Here is a 26,752-nt window from a genome sequence, read left to right on the forward strand (position 1 = left end):
AAAAATCCCTAAAACTTCAGTTTCTAATCTTTCAGGGATTAAATATTTTCAGCAGAAAATTTAAATATGAATTTGGATGAATCTTTGGTAGACACTGAAGAAGATGAAAATCTTTTGAGCTCTGCCGAAATCCTCCATCAGTTAAATGAAGTAAAACCCGTATTTATTTGTGGCAGAATTATAGGGTAAAACTTGGAGTAGGGTTTTTGCTAGCCCTATCGAAAAAATAAATTATCCAGTAAATTTTTTGCAGTTCATACTATTGACTTTTAAATAAAGTAAACATACCACTTGATGCCTTTTCTATGCTCTTTCCAAATATAACAATCATTTTTGTTGCAAATGAATTCTGCCCCCACCCCTATATGTACCAATTTAGGGTAGCCTAGGCCTAGGCTATTTGCACATTACAGGGATGGGGGTAAAGTTTATTTCTGATCCAAATGAGAGGTAAGTTTAAACTAAGTCCCATATGTTTCATTCATCAATCTGTTTCGAAGTTTGGTTTTCAGGTTGCTGGCTTGAACAATTTTTGTTCTCCACTTGCACTTAAGTATAGCTAGGCACACCAATTAAGCATAAAATCAGACATCTTTTTAAACACTGTGTTTTTGTAATAGAAAATTACTAGTAGACAATGTAATGTAATTGAACCAAGCCTGAATCAAGAATTTTGCTTGATATTACTACTGGCAAATATCTAGGTAAACCAAAGCTTTACCTTGTTTTGCATACTTATTATAAAGTTCCAGGCTTGAATTAAAGATTTGCTTTGTTATATTTTTTTTACAAACTGGTTTCAAGAACATTTTTGAAGTTGATGGCTTTAAACTAGCTTGAATCAAAGATTTGATTTGTTTTGCAAGTTTGATTACAGGATTTAGAGGGTTATTGGCTAATTTTGCTAGTTTATTTCAAGCCTTGATTTAAGCTTTCAAAAAGGCAAAATTTGGGCAACTGGCAGACTTGATGAAGGATATTTTCTTTTTGGACAACTTAGCCAAAATCATCATCAGCATGATCTTATATTTCCAAAATTGCTTGTAGAGTGATCTTTTCAAACAGTTCTGAGACAACTGAGTAAACTGTTATTGGAAAATTAGAGTCACAAGATTGAGGGTCCTTATTCTCATTTGGGGTACAAGTCATAATGCCTACCAATAATACAATGACTAAGTATTGCTATGAAATATAATCTTCAAAAAATAACAGGATATCTTCAACTAATTTCATGGTATCATACACTAGATGTTGAGGATAATGTTGATAGAAACAAGGTTTCAGCTAAAATCTAATTGAGAAAAGTAGAGAAGGAGGATTTTGCAAAATGGTATACTTAAAGGCAGAGAGTTCTATGAGAATGAAGAGCAGATGTTTCTTTGTCCAGAAATTATGCCTATTTGATAAGGATGCAAAGAAGTGAATTTTGAGGCTTACTCCACTGTGTATTTTTTTATATGATGTAACAGTTATAACAACTATCATATCTTCCAAACGAGTGTCCATTCTGACATCCTTTCTTCATATATATAATTCTTCCAAGAAAAAAAAATAACCAGGGCTATAGAATAGTCACAATTAATATAATGTTTAGACTGTTGCTTGTGATAGTTCTGTACAAAATTTTACTTGGGATCATTGCTCCAGCCTTTGTTCCATGTACCAATTATGTATAAACAACTTAAATTTTTATAGAACAGTTATTATTTTCAAGAATTTTGAAATGTATATGTTGTAATAAAAAAATCTAGCATGTGACCAATGCCATCCTTAGATATTTGTCTCTACCTTTTGTATTACTCCAAGTTTGGTAATTACTGGCTTGGTTGTTCAGGGTGAACTTAATGTTTAAAAATGTATTTAACTCTGATTTTGCTAATGTGGAAAAACAAGTGTTTCTCCAGTAAGCTATTATCCTAACAAAACTAATTCTAAGTTGCATCACTCAATAGAGCACAAACATATTGTTTTAGATTTTCTACATTGACTCTTACTTCTGGTCTTATTCCCTTTGCTATATTTCTTGATGTTCAAAAAGCTTTCAATTCACTGACCAACCAAACCCTTTCTCTAAATTATTTTGTTGCTGTATAAGAAGGAATGAAAGTGCTTGGTTTCACTCCTATTTGTCTTGGATGGTTATCTTTATGGACCTCTTTCTGCTCACTATCTCAACTTGAGCTTGGTGTCCCAATAGGTTTGGTTCTACAGCTGGTTTTAAAGATATCAAGGAATTGTTGGAATCCATAGGAATCTCAAACATATTTTCCCATCTGATTCAAAAAATATTGTCTAATTCAGTCTTGTTTCTCTTACTGCTGTACTATATGGATGACTACTTTTTTTTCTGATATGAGTCTATGATATAGGCCTATGGTACAGCAAGGAACCTTCTCCTTGTAATAAATAATTCTGATAATAAGCTGTTACTTCATTTGCAGTCTCTCTATATTTGTTCATATGCATCTTTCTTCTTTTTTTTTAACTAAACAGAAATGATCCTGCAGCCCTTAGAAATAGTCCATATCTTGTCTACTTATCATCTTTGTAATCCTGGCAACAGTCAAGTTTTATCCACTCCATTGTCCAGATCAGTCTCTAATCCAGTGGTTCCCAACCAATTTTGGGCCTTGCCCCACCTAAGCATTTCTAAAATTTTTATACCTCCCCTTGGGATATTTAAATTTTATTGGTATTTAATTTTGGTATTTAAAACTTGGTATCTTTTTTTTAGTCATTCTCTAGGCATATTTTATTCTACTTTATTTGGATAATACACTTGTTTTACTTATTTTATTTGGAATATACAGTAATTACTAATTACAACACTTTTTATGCAATGCATGATGTCTTTGCAATTCTATCATGTAGTTTTTTACTTGTTAAAAGCATGTGAATGTGATGTTATTCACATGATTTTTTTTTTTCAAAATTAAAGCTCTAGAGTATTTTGCCATGCCCCACTGGTAGGGCCTGTGCCCTCTGTTGGGAACAATGGCTCTAATCTGCCTAAATAATTTTTCATTTTTTTATTACTTTTGAGGGGTGGATGTCTCTGGGCCAAGTTGGCCCAGTTTTTGTACTATATTTTTTTGTTGTTTATTACAAATGTCTCTTTGCTCTTGTTTAAAAGCTGCTCATCATTTTCTTTTTTTTTTAGTGTATTATGTGTTGTTGTTTTTTAATTTCTCTACTTTTCTTTCTCTTTGCATTCCTTGCCATAGAGCATTGCAGGGCTTCAAACTTTGGTTTTTGCAGGGCCAAAAGCTTCAAACCTTTGGTTTTCTTTGTTAAGGTTTTTATAGTGTTATAATCTCTTTTTGAAATATAAATGCATGTTTTTGCAATTACCAGCCGCCAGGCCCCAGCACTCAGCTTGCAGCAGGCTTTTTTTATATGGATTCTCATTGTTGCATTGTTGCTAACTGCAGATAATTTGCTGTATTTTCATACTGCAGTCTTTTGAAAGATATTTGATTATTAAATCAAGCCTGATTTCTAACAACAATATCTACTAAGCTTTAAACTTTTGAATTTCTTTTTTAAGCTTCTTAGAACTGTTCTAATTCCTGGTTTAAATATATACAAATATTTTTGTACATACCGCTGTTTTGCTCTTTATGCAATTTAATGTCTGTTCATACTGTATCTTTTCAAAGATATTTGATTATTAAAGGAAGTCCAATTTCTAGTACAATTTCTACTAAGCTTCATTAAGATTTTGAATTGTTATAGTCCCTTGTTAAAATATATACAAATATTTTGCGATTGCCAGTTTTTGCTCTTTATGCAATTTAATGTCTTTTCATACTGTGTCTGTCCAAAGATTTTTGATTCTTGAAGCTAGTCTGATTTCTAACAATGATGTATACTAAGCTTCAAACTTTTGGTTTACTTTTTTAAGGTTTTTGAATTGTTGTAATCTCTTTCAAAATAGAGAATCATCAATTGTAATAATTGCAAATTTTCGTTTTTTGGCCTTTGTACTGACATTTTGTAACTGGTTGTGTTCAAAAAGGTGTTCTTTTTTAAAAGTTTTTGAATTGTTGTAATCCCTTGTTTAAAATATAAACAAATATTTTTCCAATTACCAGTTGTTTGCTCTTTATGCAATTTAACGTCTTTTCATGCTGCATTCTTTTCAAAGATATTTGATTATTGAAGCTCGTCCAATTTCTAACAACAATATGTACTAAGCTTCAAACTTTTGGTTTTCTTTTTTATGATTTTTGAATTGTTGTAATCCATTGTCAAAAAAGAGAATCATCATTTATAACAATTACAACTTTTCGTTTTTTGGGCCTTTCTACTTACATTATATAGCTGGTTGCGTTCAAACCTACAAGCTTAATCAAACCTGCAAATTCAAACCTGCAAGCTCAACCTGCAAACGCAAGTTAATTTTATCTAAAAAAAAAAACTAATTTTAGAAGTTTCAGGTGTTTTTCTAGTTTGAATTATAACATTAAAATTATTGCTCAGGCACTCTAAATATTTTTGCAGTTTACATAATAATTTTAGCAATTCTGCACTGAACTTAACAAAATTTCAACTTTTTTTGTGTCTTAAAAAGACATTGCTTATACTTATAAGAAAAGAGATTCGGTAATTATGTTTTTCTAACAACGATTTCTACTAAGCTTCAAACTTTTGGTTTGAATTTTTAAGGTTTTTGTAATCTCTTGTGAAAATATAGGCTATACAAATATTTTTGCAATTACCAGTTTTTTGCTCTTTAGGCAATTTAATGTCTTTTCATAATGCAGTCTATTCTAAGATATTTGATTATTACAGCAGGTCCAATTTCTACTAAGATTCAAATTTTGTTTTCTTGTTTAAAGTTTTTGAATTGTTGTAATCCCTTGTCAAAATATATGCAAATATTTTTGCAATTACCAGTTTTTGCTCTTTAAGTAATTTAATATAATCTTTAAAATCTTCAATTTTTTCACATAAGTATGACAAGTGTGGCAATGTCATAGCAATACGGAGGTATATAAAATGACATCACTAACAATTTTTTTTTCCAAAATTAAGGCCCTTAATGAATTTTCTCAAACTTCTGACCTATCTAAATCTTTTTTTTTTTGCCAAAATATACCAGGAGCCCAATTTCCCCAAAAAAGTATGGAGCTGTTTTCAAGAAAAAATACATAGCCTACATATATACATACATATATATACAATAATTGCTTGTTTATAAAGATAGTATATATATATATATATATATATATATATATATATATATATATATATATATATATATATATATATATATATATATATATATATATATATATATATATATATATATATATGTATATATATATATATATATATATATATATATATATATATATATTTATATATATATATATATATATATATATATATATATATATATATATATATATATATATATATATATATATATATATATATATATATATATATATATATATATATATATATATATATATATATATATATATATATATATATATATATATATATATATATATATATATATTTGTTTTTCATAGTGAAGGATTTGGTTTTCCAATCCATCCCTCTAATGTCAAATTTAGGAAGGAGGGAAAGGCAGAGTTGTCTGAGAGATTTTTCCAGGTAAGGTTTAAACCTATTAAAAACTTAATTTTTAGGTTGATCATTTTTAATCACCTTTTTCCCCCTGCATCCCAAATTGTTCAATCCTAGTTTTGCTGGTGCTCCCAATCCCCCAATCCTAAATAATGGAGTAATTATTTCCAGTGTAGTTAAATGCATCTTTTTTAGGCATGGTTGAATGAAACATTATGTCCAGAGCTTTTGGAGCCTAGAAGTGAACTTGTTGACTGTGTCCTTGCCCATGTAAGCAATGCCACTGAGAATCTTCCAAAAATACCTAAGACTGATTTTGGGCTACCACTGTACAAACTGGAAGTAAGTCGTTTATATTTATCAGTTGACAGAAGGCGAATTGGAAAATTTCTCCTAAGCTTAAGTCTAAGGCTTCCTTCTGGTCAAAATACCATGTAATTAAAGGTCTTATTTTTCTCTCCCCTGTCTCCATGGAGTGCTGCTATTAACAGCAATTTGTCACCAAATTAGTTGACTTGTTCTATATCTGTGATTTTTCGGATGTGTTAAGGGAAATGATGGGCGTTGGGAAGGGGGCGGGTTGCCCTCCAATAACTTTTGACTATTAAACAGGGCACTAGCCCTTTCAATTTCCAATCAAATGAGCTTTTTTTGAATTTTCTATGACCAAACCTTCTATACAAAGTGCCCTGGTCTAAAACAAACCAATAAAAAAAAAAAGAAAACAATACACTGTGCCAACATTGTTCTTTACTTAGGCAGCGCTATTGCGCTCCCCGTGATCATCATAAAATAAATTTTTAATCTTTTTATCCCCTTCTCCTTACTTTAAGGGTAAATTTGACCCATTTTGCCTTGGGTAGCAACGTCCATTTTAATAATGCTAGTAAGTTCATTTTCTCTATCGAATGGTATAGAAACCATTTTTGTTGAAATTTGTTCAAGGTCTAACCGTATTTTGACTACTATAGATTTTTTTTGTGAAAGTGTTTGTCTTGTTTTTCAACAAGTTATTCTATTGTTGAAAAAGTACTAAATTATAAAATTGTAAAATTACATCCTTGTCTTTATTAGTATTTGTTATCTGTAGGTCAGTGGGTTTTTTTCTTGGTGCTTTGTCCTTTTGTTTTGTGCAATGGGGATAAATAGTAATAATAAGCGAAGTATTGTCTGCTTAATTAAACACATGGTAGCATTCTATAGAGTAACAGGCATATTTAAAGTACTTCGTCGAATCTCTCACAGCAGAAGAGATCTTGGAAAAAAACCATATATCTTGTATCTGTATTTCAAGGTTTCCTCCAGGATGACTTGTATGGTTTTAGCGTCCCCCCTCCCGGTCCAAACTTCTAGGTACTTCCTTGTATGTGTATATTATGTTTTGTTTAGGTTGAGCGTCTGAAGTATGTGGTCACATCTTATTTACGGTGTCGAATTCAGAAGATACAAAGGCATTCTTTCTTCATAAACTCACTGATAGAGAAGACAAGATCGACTGATTCACCTCTAGTGACACCCGAAGAGGCCAAATTCCTACAAGAGTGAGTCGTAATTTGCTTTTTATAATTATTTTCATGTGCGAAGAATCATAGTATTAAAAATTGAAAAGTTAATAAAGCTTGTAAGCAGACACATACTCAGTGGGTTTATGTGCCTAGCTGCACCAGAAACCTCGTAGTTCTATGATTTTTTCTGTAATTTTCTGTAATCTGTATGTTAGTCTTGCTAGTTTATCGTTAGTCCATGTTGGTGTTGATGAATTCGTCCCCCTCCAACCCGCCTAGAAATTGTTCACGGGTGTGTACCTGATTCAATGGGGTTCCATTCTTACATATGTTAGACGATAGCTAAAGAACAGTCTACATTTGATCGCAATAGCGAAGAAGGAATTTTGAGCTATACGCATCAATAAGACAACTGCAAGATTCGTGAGTCGAAGCGAAGGGATCAAGATCGTTCCTAAGACGAATGGAAGGGATCAAGTGGTACGACTTCGTCTCAAACATCCGACTGCTTACACTAACAGATCCGACCCCCAACTCTCGTCAGCTCGCCATAAGAACTCTACGGTGGTTTGGCCACTTAGTTTGCATGCCAGAAGAAGTACCCACCAGCATACTTTTCAATTTTGATCCCCTCAACATGGCTGGAAGCGCCCCCGTGGAAGACCCCGGTTCAGATGGAGAGACAGCCTTACCCAGTACTTCTCCATGATTGGTATTGATTTCAAAGAAGCAGTCACGCTTGCGCAGGACCGTTCGGAATGGAGGCAAAGAGTCACATCTCTCTCTACGCTGGACCACCAGCAGGAGCCTTAAGTCAAAGTAAGTCAAGATTCGTGAGTCGTTTTCTTTGCCTTTAGGTTTGTCCAATGAGAAAGATGTATCCCTCTCTCTCTTTCTCTTTCCCTCTCTCTCTCTCGCTCGTCCTATCCCCTCCTCTCTCCCTCTTGCTCTGTTTATTTTCCCCTCTTATTTTATAGCTTGTATGGCCTTTTTGTAAATTTCTTTTTCCAGTCAATAGTAAAATTTTAAATTCAGATTTTATTAATGTAAAACCTAATTTTTGTTCTGTATGTGCTAATGATTTGCTCTGATAATTTTGTTGTGAGGGAAGATGTTTGATCGGAGGATCCAAACATCAAACTGGTTCTATAATTGCCAATTAAAATCAGAAATTTACAATATGATCCTTAGCTTTACAATTTAGTTGTGACTGAAAAAGCTCAATATTTTATTACAATTAATTGTAATCTACAGAACTAGTATTTACAAACTAGTGTTTCAAAAATATACTGCCCAATTGTCAGTTTGGTAATTCAGTTGCGAGTGAAAAGGACCATTGCTTTATGACAACTATTTATAATTTGTAGAATTGAAGTTTGTTCAGGAATAAGCCAAAGATGCTTTACATAGCCCAAATCCTATTTGTGTGTTTAGGTTTTTTTTATGGAGACGGTTGTTTTTAACAGAGAACGGTAGTTTCTGAAAATCGAAGTAATATATTGCAAAAATGTGAGATTTAGCACAAAGGGCGATGGGTTGACAGAGCGGCAGTCGACCTCATATGAAGTATAGTTTCGTATATGACAAAAAATAAAGCAAAAAGTAATTTTTATATGGTCATAAAAAGCGACGTCAAAAGCAAAGATAGATGTACTATTTATGGCAGGGGGGTGTGGCTGCCCAGATTAACCCCGTTCTTCTCGCTGAAGTTTGCTATTTCATTTCAATCCTCAATTAATTATAATTGATAGTATAATACAGGAGCTATGTGAAAAACCGTTTCCTTAAAATTGTTTGCTTAAATATTTTGAAAACAACACAGTTCATTTGGTTGTATTTGATATACATATATATATATATATATATATATATATATATATATATATATATATATATATATATATATATATATATATATATATATATATATATATATATATATATATATATATATATATATATATATATATATATATATATATATATATATATATATATATATATATATATATATATATATATATATATAGATATATATATATATATATATATATATATATATATATATATATATATATATATATATATATATATATATATATATATATATATATATATATATATATATATATATATATATATATATATATATATATATATATATATATATATATATATATATATATATATATATATATATATATATATATATATATATATATATATATATATATATATATATATATATATATATATATATATATATATATATATGTATATATGTATATATGTCATATATATATATGTATATATATGTGTATGTATATATATATATATATATATATATATATATATATATATATATATATATATATACATACATACATACATACATACATACATACATACATACATACATACACATACATACATACATATATATAATGTATATACATATATATAAATGTATATATATATATATATATAGAAAAAAATATATATATATATATATATATATATATATATATATATATATATATATATATATATATATATATATATATATATATATATATATATATATATATATATAATATATATATATATATATATATATATATATATATATATATATATATATATATATATATATATATATATATATATATATATATATATATATATATATATATATATATATATATGTAATGTATAATATCGGACCCCGGCAAGACTCGGCTTTAAGAAAAAAAAGAAATACTATGTAGCTGGTTTTGAGACCGGATCCCGGCACAGCTACGTGGTGGGCTTGTATATATTGATTCTCATTGTTGTTTGTCTTCTAATCGGAGACAACGTGAGCCTCTTCTTGTTGTCATGGGCCGAGCCCCGGAACAGCTAAGTGGCAGGCGTGTACATATTCGGTTCTCATTGTCGCTTTTCTTCTAACCGCAGACAATGGAGTCTCTCCTTGATGCCATGGCGTCACTATAGGTTCGACACAATCACCCTGGGAAAAATACAAATTCTTCCTTAAAATAGTGACCTATTTAGATTGTTTTTGTAGCTAGAAACGTCAATATGCAAGTTTTATGAAAAAACTATTAAGCCGATTTCGAGGCTGGGCCCCAGCACTCGACATATGGCAGGCTCGTATATATTGTTTATTGTTGTAAGTAGCAACCTCCAAATGGATCGCCTTAGTTTGCTACTCTTTCTTTGGGAAAATGAAGGGCTCCAGAGGGAATACATATAACGTTGAAGGGCCCCAATGTCTTGTCACTTTCATTTTTGACACGTTCTGGTTATAGCTTTCGCTTCTAATTCTCGCTGCCGCCTATCTTCTAACCACATATTTCTTTATTCTCGCTGGGGTATATTTTTTAACAGCATGTTTCTTTTTTCTTCACTTTCATTTTTAATTCGTTCTGCTCCTCGTTGTCGCATGTCTTGTAACCGCATATTTCGTTGTTCTGCACTTTTAATTTTGACTCGTTTAAATTCTTACTGCCGCTTTTCTTCTAACCTTGTATTTCTTTGTTCTTACTTTTATTTTTGACTCGTTGTAGTTGTCGTTGACGCAAGTGTTCTAACTGTATATTTCTTTGTTCTTCATTTTCGTTTATCATTACTTTAGATATTTTTTTTAGTACTTTTTACCTTAACTGCTGGGATTGATCTTGTCACATTTAACGGTTGAGGTTGTTCATTTGCCCTCTAGGTAGTGTTGTAACCAGTAAAATTGGTTATGGCAAAGTTGGGTATTTTACCGTAATTTTGTGGACCCCCGTAAAATTGGTATTTTACCTATTTTGTGTAATTTACCTATTTTCCGGTATTTTACGTATTTTACCGGTATCGTGCATATTTTACGAGGTCTTGCAATTTTCACACCACAATAGCACGAAGAGGCTGGTAGTAACAGGTTTGGATACAATTTTGTTTTGTGTATAACTGTATTACCCAGTTTAAAAGGCTGTCTGTCTGACTTCAGTCTCTTGTTATCAGAATGATAAAGTGTATTATATTACAGGAAATTATAATTTTTAAATGTAAAATAGTAGCTGAAATAAAACTATATTAGCTGTGTGAGCTGGTTAAGGCAAGAAGGGCTTTAAGCAGGATTGACATATGAAAAACAAGAAAAAATAATGTAATTAAATAGCCGAGAAAAAGAGGGTAATGTCAGCCAGTTGACAAAAAAGAAGCAAAAATGACAGAAGCAGATATTTCGTCAGGGACTTCCGCCCAGCCGTCTTCAGTGTTCAAAAAATAAGGAAATTGTTCTAACCTTTTGAAGTAACTCTTAACACAGTAAAAGAAATACTGAATCAAACAAACCAAGCCAGAATAAATGGAAGACTATTCACAGGTTAGATTGGGTAAAAATTGTCTGCCTAGAGATTGACTTAGCTTGTTTACTGATCTAAATTTCAATAAAAGTGTGGACAGATGATCTTAATTTAAACTGAAGAAAAAATGTTATTTGAATTCTTTAATTTTAAGATATTTTGAAATGGATTTGTAGGAATATCTCCACTATCTCTATTAAAAGCAAGGTCTCTATTTATGGATTTTTTAATTTTAATTGCCTTCCTAAAATAATTTGGGAGGCCATTTGCTTCAGATATTAAAGTTGCCTGATCACAAAGAACTAAATGATCAGGAATTTTAATGATGTGGAGGGCCAAAGCAGAATCAATACCCTCATTTTTATTTTCACATCCCAGAGAAATCTTGTGTTCATGCTGTCGTTACCCCGGAGCCGATTATTGCCCTTCCCTCAGGAAAATGCCCCCCTGGAGAATTCCCCCCTCTCGCGTGGAAATCCCCCCATTTACCCCCTGAATAATTCCGGATCTTTGTTAGAAGGGAACTTGAAATTTCTACTCTCGTGTTTAAGTCAGAGGCAATCGTATAGCACTGCCTATAGTAAAGACCCATAAGGGTTCATAATATTAATATCTGTTCACTTATTTTTTTTCCCAGAGGCATTTCATGTGGAAGGGGTGGTCGAATAAATTTGGAGGAGGCTCAGTCAATTGAAAATCGAAAGTTCCAGTGTCATTTTATAAGATTTAGCCTACTTGTCAACCAATTGCTACCGAATATGTTGTTACTGACTACAGTGTCTTTATGAAATTCTTATTCTAGTTTAACGGCCCTTGTGTTTCAGCAGTTGTTCTGAAACAGTGTTCGGATAAATACAGAATTAATTCTAAGGAAGAGACGAGGGGTGGCATAAATTGATATATAATCCTCAGGTCCGTATCCAGAACTTTTGTTTTACTCCAAAATAATGTTTGTTTTTTTTTACAAAATGGATATCCGAAATCAGGCACTGTCTAAGTGCTGAGGTACTACCCTAGGCACAAGATTACGAGAGGTATAAACTAGACTATTAGTTGAATTGATGAAGCTCTAGATGAAGAGCCATTACCTTTCTTTAGCCCAGGAAAATCAGAATCATCAAAATTATTTCTTTAAAATCTGAAAGTAATGAAGAAATGCTCAACTGATCTTTTAGCTACAGGGCAGTTCTAAAACACGAATTTTACTCTATGTTTTCTAGGGAGTACCATATTTTACCCTATTTTGTCAATTATACTTACCGAGTTTTATTTTACGGTAATTTTACAACACTACCTCTAGGCAACCACATATTTTTTTTGTTCTCACTGTGACATATCTTTTAACCGCAAATTTCTTTGTTCTTCGCTTTCATTTTTAGTTCGTTCTGCTCCTCGTTGTCGCATGTCTTGTCACCCCACATCTCTTTGTTTTTCACTTTTGTTTATGACTCGTTTTAATTCTCGTTGTCACTTATCTTCCAACCGGATATTTCTTTGTTCTTCACTTTCAATTTTGACTTTTTAAATAACCTTTACCTTAGCTGCTCGGTTTGGTTTTGTCACATTTGATGGTAGTGGATATTCACTCGTCCTCTAGACATTTCTAAACTGCATAAAGCGCCTTTCGTAAATAGACACATTACACCAGGTATTTTGTACTTAGCTATGTTCCTTTTGTAATGTTCCATGCGTCAAAGATACTAAAAACGATACGATCACTCTTTTTTGAGGGGGGGGGGATGATGTAATTTATTCTCTTGAAATGTGCTCATAAATATGCCGTCACTCACGGTTTTTTTTTTCCAAAATCAAGGTTCATAACGAATTTTCTCAAACTGTTGACGTCTTAAAATTGTTTTTTAGGCCAGAAAATCCTAGGATGCCAATTAAAAAAAAAAAAAAAAAAAAAAAAAAAAAAAAAAAAAAAAATATGGAGGCGTTTTCGAGAAAAAATAAATACATACATACACAATTATTGCTCGTTTAAAGAGATAAAATATATATAATGAACTCATCTTTTTTAGCTATATATCTACGACAAAAGAACACTTTGATGTTTTGGCATTACGGAGATTTCCTCCTAATATTTCTACACTGAAGCCTTCTGAAGTGAATGTTTCCTTCCAAATGGGTCAAAGTGTCTTTATACGTGTTTTAAAAGATTCACCTAATGTTTTAGTTGAAGATCCTGGTTCTAGTATGTAAGTAATGTCGTGCTTGTTCTTTGTTTTAAGTTATCAAACTAAGTTAAGGGTCAACTTGAAAGATGAAAGCTAAGAAAATACTACCCATGCTTTGCCACTAATGCCATTGATTGAACCCATTGTTTCATTTTGGAGGGGGTTCAACTCATTTCATGGGAAAGCCTCAATTCTTTTGTGGGTGGGACTAAGGTAAGTTTATGTATTGATTCTTTTTGAAAATTCAGTAACTTGGGTCAAATAGGGTTCAGCTAAGCAAAGTCAGTTCGCAAATACGCTATTTTATTGAAAAAGGATTTTAGAGTTTGAACATGGTTCTTTTAACTTATTTTTTCCTTGGGACAATTTTTGTGGCACAGCTTTTGGATAAACCTCTTTGAGTTTGTCGGTACAATCACAAAAAACTGATTAGCTTTTAATTTTCTTTTACCGACGCATTAACCTAGAAAATATCCAGGAGATTCATCTGTAAAGTCGGCAAATTCTAGATGTCTGCTCCGACGATTGTAATTTTAACACCCTTGATTCCTGCTGCAACTCTTTTAGTTTTCAAGGCTATTGCTCCAACTTTATTTATTTTTAAAAGCATGGCTCCGACTCCTAAAAGTCTAGGTGTCAAATCCGTAAACCCAACTTTTTATAATAATTTCATCTTCTTTGAATGTATTTCTTTATATAATGAAAAAAATGAAATGTGTGCCGTCTAACTCAAAATGCCAATATTTCTCTACTGGTGAATAGGTGTCACTTTAATAAGACAAACATAGATGAAGTGACAACGTCAAAAAACTAGATTTTAGAGTTAGAAGAGGCAAAGGAATCGGAGTTTGTTTTCATCGAATCAGACTGAACGTAATACTACTTGGCGGCAAAAAAATACGTCGAGAAATGTATGCTGATGTTTTATACACAAGTATATACACTTTCTCTAGGAAAAAAGAACAAACTCACTGCGAGATTGTGACATTGATAGTAATTCAATAGTTTTTCTCTTTATTTGTTTATGAAATTGAAAAGAGAATTCAAGAAAACGGCCATTTTTTAACATAAGAAAGCTCTTGGGAGGGGGCTTGTGTGTCCTCTCCCTAATCCCACCCATGGTTTGTCCATACAGAAGTAATTCATTTATAGTTGCATTATATTAGTAGTTACAGGAATGACAAAAAGACAGTAAAGTCACAGATTAAGCATTTATTTCTTTCAGGGACATAGACGTTGAACTGAGGGAAGGATCTAGGCACCTACTTCCGTACAAGCATATCGCAGATCTGGTAAAATCTCGTAATGTAGCTTTGCTTTAAAAGAGAATCAACTGAAGAACAATCATCTTTAGGCTTTAAGAAAATAATGAAATTACTATGTTGAGTAAAAACACTTTCGTAGTATATTTAATGGTTTTGTTTTGACCGTCGTATGAGTGATAGGTACAAAATTCACAATCTATAATATTCATCTTATAAAATATTGCCTTTTTAAACCTCGTAGACGTTTTCTTTTGCTTGGTGCTTATTAGCCCACGGGAGCTTGTATTATTTTAACTTCCCTAACCGTTTGGGATAAAACCTATTTGAAAATAACCTTAGACGAAAAATTCAAACAGTCCGAATTCGGAAAGAATATTGAATCTTACTGTTGTGGGCATGCATAGGCTCCTATAACCCAAAACTGAGCTAGGGAAGGGCTATTAAGTTTCAATTTTCACAAAAATTACGATAAAGAGACAATAGCCTAGAATAGCGTTCCCACCTTATGCGTTGAACATTTTTAAATTTTCGTTAGAAGAAAGAGAAAAAATAATCTAGCACTCATTCATTGAAGATGAATATGACTTTGAAATGCAGAAAATAGAGAAAAAAAAAATCTAAGAAACAGTATCGCAGATGTACAAACGACGTCACTACAAACGAAACAATGAACAACTAGACGGTTCGTTATGTATGTCTAAATATTTCTAAGCTTCAAAAAAATACGATTACTGTTTTGTAATACTTTTAATAATCTTTTGAGTTTTTTCTTTTTTTTTCTAGGGTTGCATCATCGATGCAATCAAAAATCACATTGCGGGATCCCCTAACTGAGTTTCAGCAATTGACACGTACAATGTTTTCCCACAACGACCGGGATGTTTACTTGTTTGGGCTTGGAATTCAAAATCATATATAGTCTTTGTTAAGTCTGCGTACTCGTGTTTCATACACGTTCATATCATCTGAACCGTTCAGAATTCGATCCGAATAAACTCCTAAAACAAACAAATATTAAAGGGATAAATTTGACAAACTTGGGATTTTTTTTCTAAGAAAAAGAAGCGAGAAAGATATTTTGTGTTAGAATATAGAAAATGAATATACGTAAGTTTCAGTTTTGAATTGATTTTTGAAAGAATTGTCTTTGTTCAAAGTTGTTTCGTTACTTTGGAGCATTAGCCTAAATTTAAAAGAAAATTTCTATATGAAAGAATCAACTTCAGATACAGTAAATTCTTCAAAAAGTGGCGTTAATCGATTTGCCTAAAAAGGCTCATTTATTGAAATTGCTATGGTTAAAGGCATGCAATATGACTGGTAGCACTAGGAAGTTTTTTTTTGTATTATTACTGTATTTACTTATGAAACTTCGAATTACATTCATCTCAGAAAGATAACAATGTGATGATTTTAAATCAGAATTTTCTTCCAAAAATGCTTGGTGTCCAACTTGGCTTTGCTTCTTGCAGATGTCTTTGTCTTTCTTCTTCTGCTTCCTAAAAGACAAAGTTCAATTTTGTTTTGTTTTACTATTAGTTCTAAAACATTTAATGGAAACGCCCAAAAGAAAATTACAACAAAAATATAATTTTCATATGTGAAAAATAAGTGAAAAATATTACAAAGAGAAAGACAAAAATTTATAGACAACATCCGTCGACAGCATGCAGCTCCCGCACTTATTATTGCCGGAGACTTTAATCAAACAAATAAGCAGTGGATGTCGAATATGCTAGACCTGAAACAAGTAATGGCAGTTCCGACCCACCAAATTGGGAGCATACTGGACCTAATTTTCAAGGACCTTTCCAACCAATACCTACCACCGCACTCTTTAGGCCCATTACAGAACTCAGACCACTTTGTGATTTTCTGGGAGACCAAAGCTAACTTCCCAAAAGTGAAGAAAACAAAAGCAACGACCCGGCCTTTGACTAAAGAAATTATCTGTTCCTTTGGACGCTAGATTGGAACCTTTGACTTCAGTGAGAACTGCATAATACCAGACACCAACCTCAAAGTTGAAACTCTGAACTCTGTTCTTCTGCAGAAATATCACGAACACTTCCCGTCCAAAACTATTATAGTCAGTGACAGTGATAAGCCTTGGGAAAACCAAGAAATCAAAGCGCTAATCATGACCAACTCCACTCGAACGGTGAAGTAACAGCGGCAAAAAAATTGCATCACATTGTGAAAGTAAACAGAGCCGCTCAGAAAGCTTATGTTCGTGATAAAGTGACTCCACTGCTGACTACTAACCCTCGTATGTGGCACTCCTAAGTTAAACGACTGTCTGGAAAACTTAATAGTAGTGACTTGAAGATATAGAAAGACGATGGTTCTCTAGTGTCCTCAACTGAAATAAATTCATTTTTCGCTGCAATTTGTTCGACTAACCCTTCATTCACTGACAAAGATATTGAAAATCTCTCGTCTGGCTTTCCCGACGAACAAATCGTAGAAATACCGGAATACGCGGTCTGCAAAGAGCTTGAAAAACTAAAAAGGGACTGTGCTTCATATCCAGGTGAGCTGCCCGTCAAGCTGCTCATTGATTATGCACCTTTTCTAGCTAAACCTGTGACGTCTACTATCACAAATGCTTCAGATAGCAAAATTTCCCTCAGATCTGGAAGAAATCCTACGTCAGTGTTATTCCAAAGACAAAATACCGCAAAACTTATGACGAGCTCTGACCCACGTCAATAACCCCCAAATCTAGCCAAAGTGACCAAGTCATTTACTTACCGTGAACTTTTGTCGCAAATAAGCCCTTGCCTCGACCCTTACCAGTACGGGTGCCTGAAAGGCAGTAGCACGACTCACTATTTAGTGCGACTTTACCACTTAATAGTAGAATGGCTAGACAAAAGGGGATACCATAGTTAATCTCCTTTTGGCCGATTATCGCAAGGAATTCGACCTGATCCGTCACATCACGGCTTTGCAGAATCTAAAACGAATGGGCGCTAGAAAGACTGTTCTGCTATTAATAGTAGACTTCCTGAGACACCGATACCAGTGAGTCTTTGCGATTTTCCAAGGAGTGGGCGGAGCTAACATGTGGCGCCCCTCAAGGCACCAAACTTGCTACTCTCTTATTTTTAGTCATCACTAACTACATTTTATTTTACAACACTGACGAACGATTCAAATTTGTGGACGATTTGTCAGCCTTGCTGAAATACCTCATTTAGAAATCTCAAGTAATCCCTCAGTTCGATAGTGACCTAAAAGATGAATTCAATGATCAGTGCAGTACAAACAGGCTCCAGGTAATTTGAAGAAGACAAAAGTAATGCACTTCAATCCTCTAAAAAGTGATGTTGCTTGGCCTGACCTCTGGTACCCTACCACGTCGACTGCAGTTGTCCTTGGTGTGACATTCAGTGACGATTGTTCGTTTGGGCTACGCGCTGCGATCCTTAACCTCACTGCGTCGATTGGGGTTTTCTATTAAGCAATTGATGCTCGCGTACACGTGTTACGTACGCCCTCTGCTTGAATACGCGTATCTAGTTTGGGGGCCTCAAGTGCATAACATCGACCTCCTTAATGATGAACTTGAGACAGTGCAAAAACGAGCCCTAAAAATCATTCTAGGAATCAAATATGTTACTTATGATTCAGCGGTCGCAGCTCTACAAATCCCAACACTTAAAGAACGAAGGTATCAGCTGATGTGCAAATTTGGGCATTCCGTTCATTCGAGTAATAAACATCGATCCCTACTACCCCCCGCCGCCACAGTCAACAGAACACACGCCACGTGAATAAGCTGGAATCAGTACGCTGCAGGACAAATCGTTTCAGCAATTCATTCGTTCCTTTTTTTACTAGTGTTATTAATCGTACTTAATGTATATATATATATATATATATATATATATATATATATATATATATATATATATATATATATTGTATATGTATTGTTGTAAAGAGTAGCGTAATTTAGTTGCGGTGTCAGCCGTAACTACGACAGATATTTTCATTAAATGAATCTTGAATAATATTCAAAAGTAATCATTAAATTTTAACAGAAAAATAATAATAGAAAAAGAAAGAATAATCTACCAGTAAAACAGGGCTAAAAAATTCAAAAAGTTCAATAAAAGGGAAATCGAAAAAGGGGAAAGAACTGATCCCTTAATTGACGCCATTAGAAACACGTTCTTGAAAGAGGACATAACCTGACATGATCGTCTAGTATACAAAGGAAAAAAACAACCAAAAACTAACATTATCCATGTATTAACCGAGAACGGGTAATTTTGTGATCAATAAGACCAATTTTCGAACCAATGCAAAATAACACGCTGTTAGAAAAAGTTAATATGTTATCGATCAGAGAGATATCACCATCCTAAAATGAGCACATTGAATTTAATAATTCTACAGCCCAAATTATCAATAATGCGCAGTCAAAATAGAATCATTGATCATTGTTAAAATATCGGATTAAAGGTAATATAAAGAAAAATTTACTGAAATAAATATGTCAAAATAAAACAACATGTAAAAGATCTGCAAAGAAATACATCCTCAATCAGCAAATTCACAACCATGGCAGAAGAAGATTCTAAAGCAAAGTCACAGTATAGTTCCGACACATTTGAACAAAACTTAAACTGTCCAATAGCTCACATAACCATAAACCAGCTGAAGTTAGCGAAAAAATGTAGTATTAGTAAAAGTAAATATAAGTCAAAGTAGAACTCTAGGGGCTAGTCTGTTAACTAGCTGAAAATAGCTTTTTAAAACTGAATAATTGCTACACGGTCTAAAAAAGCTAATTAGTTGGGAATAAAAGTATGAGGAAGTTAAATTAGAATACATCTTACTTTCTGAAAACACAGATTTGGTAACGTTATAAGTATAATTATCCCCTTTCTTATGAGTTTTAAATAGTAATTAAAAAAAAAAACTGTATTGTAGTATTTACATTATTTAATCAATCAGTTAAGCCAGTACCATCATTAGGTTCCGAAGTCGAAAATGGTGCCACAATAGAGTTAATCCAAGACTGAATGAAGTTGTTCTTTATCCTACTTTTATGTAAATTACCTCGTGTATCAGTCCATCAAACACTTAATCTCCACACATTGATCAAGCTGGTGCTTGAGTTCTTGATGTGCGACTAACTCCCAGTAGACCAGTAGGTTGCTTTCCTCTAGCTTTATATTCCGTTTCTTCCGCACTTATGCCATCTTTCTTTAACGAAAAGACTACGCACGGCTATACCGCACTCCTACTTTGCCAAACTAAAGACTTCACACAAGATAAAAAAGCAACTCTAAAAAGGTTTCAAGTAAATGATAAATATCAAGCAGTTAGTTTCTGCAAAGACAAAAAAATAGATATTGCATCCCCACTCCCCAATTTTGAATGTTTATACTTTGTATTTTCATTGAAAAATTCTTTTTTATTTTATGCTTTCATTTAAAAACTTGAAAAAAATTGTCTCCCTAGATTTTTTTAAAAATACACTTTCGCCCCACCCCTTACATATCCACATATCGATGCCAATAAGTGGAAGGTGTCAGTTATGATCGCAAGACCCTTTAGAAGTAACTGATAGAAATAGTAGTGAGTCGGATGAAGGACAAGAAAATAGCGCGAATCATTCCAAGATATCCCCCATAGGCTTAGAATGTTGATAAATAAATGGGTATATATTAGTATTGAATGAGAAAATTTCACGGAAATTCGAGATATGTAAGAGTTAAGAGAACTTTTCCTTGGGTTCTTGAGAAGCATGTCGAACAATCTTTTGCGAACTTGTATTACAGCCCCTAATGTATCATCTACGATGGTGCCCCTAGTCAGCGAAAGATTTTTTCTCTATTTTTAATGAAAAACCAAAGAAAAAACAACCCCCCCCCCCCCACTAATCTCTCATATTGCTCTTTACTTTCCTAATTCTATATATTTATTTAATTTCTTATCATTTTTCAAATAAAGTCGGGAAATCCGCCTCCCCCTATCCCCCAACCCCCACGAAAAATGTGTTTCGCCTACTTTAATTTAAAAAGACTTTCATTTAATTTCTGATCATTTTTCAAATCTTGCCGGAAATCCCCCCTCCGTGGAAAATTTTCCCTCCAATGGAAAGTTTCTCCCGTGGAAAATTGACCATCGGATAATTTCTCTCGCGGAATATCTCTCCCCCAACGAACAAATTTCCTCCCCCAGACACTTCCAACTGTGTTGAAAAATTTCCCCGCAACATCTCCATATGTAAAATTGGGTCACCAAAGAGAAAGTACGACAAATAAAAAAATTCGTATAGCAAATCTGGAAAATTCCCTGTTCTGAAGTGGTAAGTTACGGGTTTCACCAGATATTGCCGCAAAAATAGTGCTACACGACTTACTGAAGAGAAAGCCTCGCTGGCGCCAAATACTGTAATGGAATGCCCGCGCTTACCACTACTGTTCTATAAACATAAAGTATGTTTATACCCAATTACAGTTTACCCTAATCCAGGGTATGATAACGTGATCGAACGGTCAAACGGCCAAACTCTAGACCAAGGATGCCCAACCTTGGTTACCACTAATATTTCTAGCTATCTCCTTAGACGGTAACGGACCCCCTGTCGATATAATAAATGACGGTATGTCACGCAACTCTTTTCCTACTACAAATAATATAATCTCAGCCCTTACGTAGGCTGCCGGACTTCACCTTGGTTTAAAAGTCAAAGATTATATAGAAAGTTATCTTACTGTATTCACAATCACAGGTGTATCAGAACTGAAATATAAAATAATAATTTTTCCCCTCGACGGTTCAGCCGAATCTATACTGTGGGCGGCAGACACATTTTCCAGGCAATCCAAATCCTTACCGATTATCATCTTACTTCAAATGAATCAACTTTGTCTACCCACCGGTCCACCTCAACCGGTCCACCTCCCCGACTTGTTAACGAAGTTGCATATTTTTCCGTTTTAGCATTTAGTCTGGTAATTTTCATTTTCTCGCGATTGATTCTCAGACAAATTATTATTACTATTAGATAGCCTAGAAGTTAGTTTTGATAAAATATCACTTTCTGAAATTTCTCAGCGGGCTTCTATTAGGCCTATTATTATTCTTTTAAACTCTTGGTGATCTCTCTGTCTTCTCTCTAGCTATTTTATCATTCTCCTCTTTTCGTTTTCTGGCTATTCTATCAGCCTCCTCCTTTCGTTCTCTGGCTATTCTATCAGCCTCTTCCTTTCGTTCTCTGGCTATTCTATCAGCCTCTTCGTTTCGTTCTTTGGCTATTCTATCAGCCTCTTCCTTTCGTTCTCTGGCTGTTCTATCAGTCTCTTCTTTCTGCTCTCTAGCTATCCTTTCTTCCTTCATGAAATTTAATATATGTTGCGTCATGTCTACATGAGTATTTTTCCGCGATCCCCTGCTGGAAATTGAGCTTCTACTACTCCTGCTACTCGGCCTACTTTGATTCCTTTTGTCATTATTTCATCTTAATTCATTTTCTGAATCTGTTCGTTCTCTATCTATATTATCTTTAACTCAGAAATCACCTTCATTTTGCCCAACCTCTGAGAGGTAATTTTGTCTTGTTTTTTCATGCATTATATATTTCTTGTGTAGTCTATACCCCCCTCATTTAACAGGGTGATCTTTCTCCTGATTATGTTATCTGTTAGTTAATTTGTCAATCGTGGCAAGTTCAACAATTGCCGCAAGCAAAAATTATGGTACACAATTACTATTATGAATTATTAGCACCGCGTAGTGAGATTCAACAATTTTTCAAATAACCAGAATATCTGGACTTCATTCACAGCAATCAATTTTACGCGAGTGAAATTTATATCCAAGAAACAAATTAACAGGGGTAGAACAAGAAAGTAAACTGAAAAACCGCGCAAATATTCCACTAGTGGAATGGCTGGACTAAAATCAAAGAGGGGAAATAACTTGTAAAATAATCACGCATCCTCCCTGGATACAAGTACTTTCAATGTAATCTCCTCTTAAGCCGATTACTCAATAGGACAGGTGCCTCCCACCTTCTTTATCCAGTGTGCACACAAACTTGACAAATTTTCCCAATTTACCGTCTTCAGTAATCTTATAACCTTCGTCACTGAAGATTATATTCAAATTTGTCAATTCACTTAAATGATAGCCCGACTTTCGCTTTCTCTTATCCGTTCTTAAACCCTGTATTTCTAATACGGAGAGATTCCCCCACTATAAACTCAAAACTCGATTAATTTCACGTTAATCCTTTTTATTCTTAAAATCTCAGTTGTCTGTCTATTCCGGCGAAAAACGGTCGATTTTTATAATTTCCTCTTATTTCTATATTTGGGCGTTTAGGCTCAGCCCAAACATTGATGAAAGGGGGTTATACCCTTCTCATTCACTGCGTCGTTCCTAGGTAGGAGCCTGGCTGATCAAATTTTAAATTCGCAATCTTTCAAATCTGTTTTTCCGTGCAGATTTATACAGCCCATAGCCTATGCTATAGGCTAATTTTCACTCGTATCTTCGGAAAAGCTTGTTCTTTTGCTACAAGTGCTGTCAATAGCTTCTTTTTTCGCTGCCACCACTGTTCTGTAGTGATAAGCTACGGGTGTCACCAGACATTGGAGTTAAATGGTGCTACACCACTTACTGGAGGGAAAGCCTCGCTGGCGCTGAATACTGTACTGGAATGCCCGCGCTTATCACCACTGTTCCGTAAATATAGATCGTAAATCACGTAAATCACAGGTGTATCAGAACTGAAATATAAAATAATAATTTTTCCCCTCGACGGTTCAGCCGAATCTATACAGTGGGCGGCAGACACATTTTTCCAGCCAATCGAAATCCTTACCGGTTACCACCTTACTTCGAATGAATCAACTTTATGCCCATTCTTTCAACCCCCCCTCCCCCGATAATTCGGACCAAACTTAGTATCTTAAATTAACTTTAGCATAGTTGAGTTATCCGTAACTACACACTTGAAACCTCGTGGTTTTATACAGCCTATGCAGATGACGAAAGAAAAATGGCCTAGCAATTATTAAGAGAAAAAAAAAATTGCTACAAAGGGGAAAAAGAGTAATTTTAGAACCCAAAAGAAAAGAAAACAGGAAGGGCATTTATCTGAAAAAAAAACAGGACCAAAAGTTCTAACATTCCCCTTATTTAAAATTTCTTCCCCTGGAAAGTTCATTCCCAGAAACTTCCCCCCCCCCCATGGAAAATTCACACCGTGCACAATCCCCAACCCACCTCCTGAAAAAAGTCTATACGTCCCAATAAATATCCTAGATGTAAGCAATTGGTTAATTTCATAACTGATACCACTTTCCCCAGAGGCTGTAGGGGATCATGTCATCCCCAGAGACATAGTTATTGAACTTTTTAACGATGCTGGACAAAATGGCTACATAAAAATTTTGATCAGATGACCTTTTGGAAAAAGGGGTGTGGAAGGGGGGGGGGCTAGTTGCCCTCAAATATTTTTGGTCCCTTAAGAAGGGCACTATAAATTTTAATTTCCGTTTGAATAAGCCCTCTCTAAATCTTCTAGGACCACTGGTTTGATACTATCACCCTGACAAAAAAAGGTAGATGGGATATTGAAACCTCTACAGTAGGTTCATCTTATACGCTGAATCTGGTGGTGCAATTTTCATCAAGATATCTTAATTTTTTGAGGGTGCTTCCCCTTTTTTTTTAAACCGCAAAAACTCCCAGGCACTTAATTTTTGATAGGTACATTAAACTTGATGTATTGTTACCAAAATTCCTATTTTAGAGTTTCGGTCGCTATTGGACGGAATCGCTCCTTTCTTCCAGTTCGTTAATACGAACTGTTTGAAAGCAGCTTGACTTCGGTAATCCAAAAAATGTTTTAATCCTAGGGCCAGAAAGGTGCGATGAGGTCTTATTGCATGTTGGTTGCGTAAGATTGAGGCGAACTCTCGCATCACATGACGAAAAGGCCAGAAAATAGATACATGTTCACATCAATCAACAGGTTAACATGAAAAAGCACACAAACTAGTACGACAAAACTGAAATATGAAAATAAATATGAAGTGGAAAGTTTCCCTTAGCATAAAGTAATTACTAAAAAAGGACATCTAATAATAGACTCTTAATTGAATCTATTTCAGTTCGAAAAGACTTTCTGCGCATAATAATCCTATGGGAAAAAAGATTTTAATGAAAAAATTAATAGTTTTTCAAGACTTATGATATTGTTTTACGAGGAGAGCAACTAGATGCAAAAACCAAAGACTTTACTGAACAAGAAGAGAGAGTGGGAGGAGAAGCGGAGCATCACAGTAAAATTTCCACATAATATAACGCAAGTTATTTCATCGCTTTCTAAATAACGAAGTTACTCTGCAGAGCACAGGAGAACCGAAATTATATATAGGCTACTACTATAAAATAAAAAAATATAAAGAAAGCTAACAAATTAATATATACAAGCGTATATATAATTGGGTATCTCGATGATTACATACCACCTACTTTCGTCCATACTGGAAAATATACCTCGTAACAGGTCCTCTAGGTTTTTAAAAGCTTTGATCAAAACAACGTGAGAAGACACCATGCCCAAGAGAGACCTACAAATTTACTATCTACAAGATCCTATTAGTGCTCGGAGGTAGAAGTGAGAATAATAGAATAAGAGGTTTTTACAGAACTAGGAATTTGAAGATTAACAAAATTTATATTTTGCTTCTCATCCCTCATTACATTGTATATGAAACAAGATTGTCAATTTAGCGTTTCTTCCTTTCTAAGGTGTTTGAAAATTTGATTGAATAAAAGACGTAACTATATATGCTGCTACCACTACTACAAACAACGCACCGTGATACAAAGCCGCTTGAGTTCAACGCATCTGTGCATTATCCATCTCCAATCTATTCAATGATCCCTTTTGCCCCTTCCTATTCTTTTTTCCTTCTTCGTAATCTCCTTTTAATCCTTTCTTATTACTTCTTCCTATCCCATTCTGGGACGACCTGCTTTTCGTTTGGCCGCGACAGAAGGCCAAAAACGCAATTCCTTGGTAATCTGTTATCCTTCATCCGTAATCTTAACCTTTCTTTCAATGTAGCTCTAGAAAGTGGGATCATACCTTATCATGCTGTTTACTGTTTGTTATACGGCCAGTCAAAGGAGTAGCTAAAACTACCCTTACCCAATTCCTCAGGAAAACATTTGATGCTTAATTAATCTGCAATAATCTAATTAGAATTTCAACTAATATACTGATATTTTACATAGTATTTTGTACATGTAAGTACCTTTAGGAATCGGTATTAAAGGAGAACGGAGATAATTAAGAACACAGCGGCTCCGAAGTAAGAATAAGACCATACCAAAATCTTCACTACTCCACGGCCAATGAGCCAGCTGATGTTTTACTTTGAAAGATTAGTGAGAAAAAATATAATCTACTTATGATATTTTATGGAGAAAAAGAAAGAAGATTAGCTTACCATAACTTTTCTTTGATTTTCTCTAAAAGCCTCTAATGGATCATCAAACTGTCTATAATAGTCTAAGACCTCTCTAACATCAGAAACACCGGAAGAAGCGATTGCTGTAAACAAATACAATCAAATTAAAACATATTTACTTTTAAAATCAATCTAACAGGCGCCAATCGGCCCTTCTCAAATTTGATCAAGGCAAACTAATCTAACAAATACTTACAAATGACTTATCTATTTTCTGCATTTTTACTCCTTAAAAAGCAGATGATATTCTTCCGGTAAGTTGAATTTATATTTAATTATAGGTACGATTGAAGCCTTCTTGTCTCAATACCTTCCTCCAAATGTCATCAATGGATT

At 33.8% G+C, this 26,752-nt stretch overlaps 2 protein-coding genes across 2 annotated transcripts in view; one reads left to right on the top strand and one right to left on the bottom strand.

Annotated features, from left to right (window-relative positions):
- Positions 1-66: 66 nt before the first annotated feature.
- Positions 67-15,044, top strand: Sld5 (DNA replication complex GINS protein Sld5). The gene is made up of 5 exons (XM_089091534.1): positions 67-150; positions 5,797-5,943; positions 6,991-7,142; positions 13,483-13,659; positions 14,864-15,044. The coding sequence occupies exons 1-5, from the start codon at positions 67-69 to the stop codon at positions 14,958-14,960; spliced, it is 657 nt and encodes a 218-aa protein (XP_088947660.1). The 3' UTR covers positions 14,961-15,044.
- A 1,112-nt stretch (positions 15,045-16,156) lies between these two features.
- The window catches only part of LOC148950263 (mitochondrial import inner membrane translocase subunit TIM50-A-like), an 81,655-nt gene continuing 71,059 nt past the window's right edge, over positions 16,157-26,752 (bottom strand). Inside the window, exons 7-8 of the mRNA XM_089091535.1 lie at positions 26,396-26,499; positions 16,157-16,402 (exon numbers count right to left, since the gene is read on the bottom strand). Coding sequence (XP_088947661.1) covers positions 16,322-16,402; positions 26,396-26,499 — 185 coding nt within the window. The 3' untranslated portion in view covers positions 16,157-16,321. The remainder of the gene's footprint in view (positions 16,403-26,395; positions 26,500-26,752) is intronic.

Source organism: Artemia sp. Qi Xiang Cuo, chromosome 7 (genome assembly GCF_049724085.1).
Source record: "Artemia sp. Qi Xiang Cuo chromosome 7, ASM4972408v1, whole genome shotgun sequence".
In the NCBI taxonomy this organism is placed as follows: Eukaryota; Metazoa; Arthropoda; class Branchiopoda; order Anostraca; family Artemiidae; genus Artemia; species Artemia sp. Qi Xiang Cuo.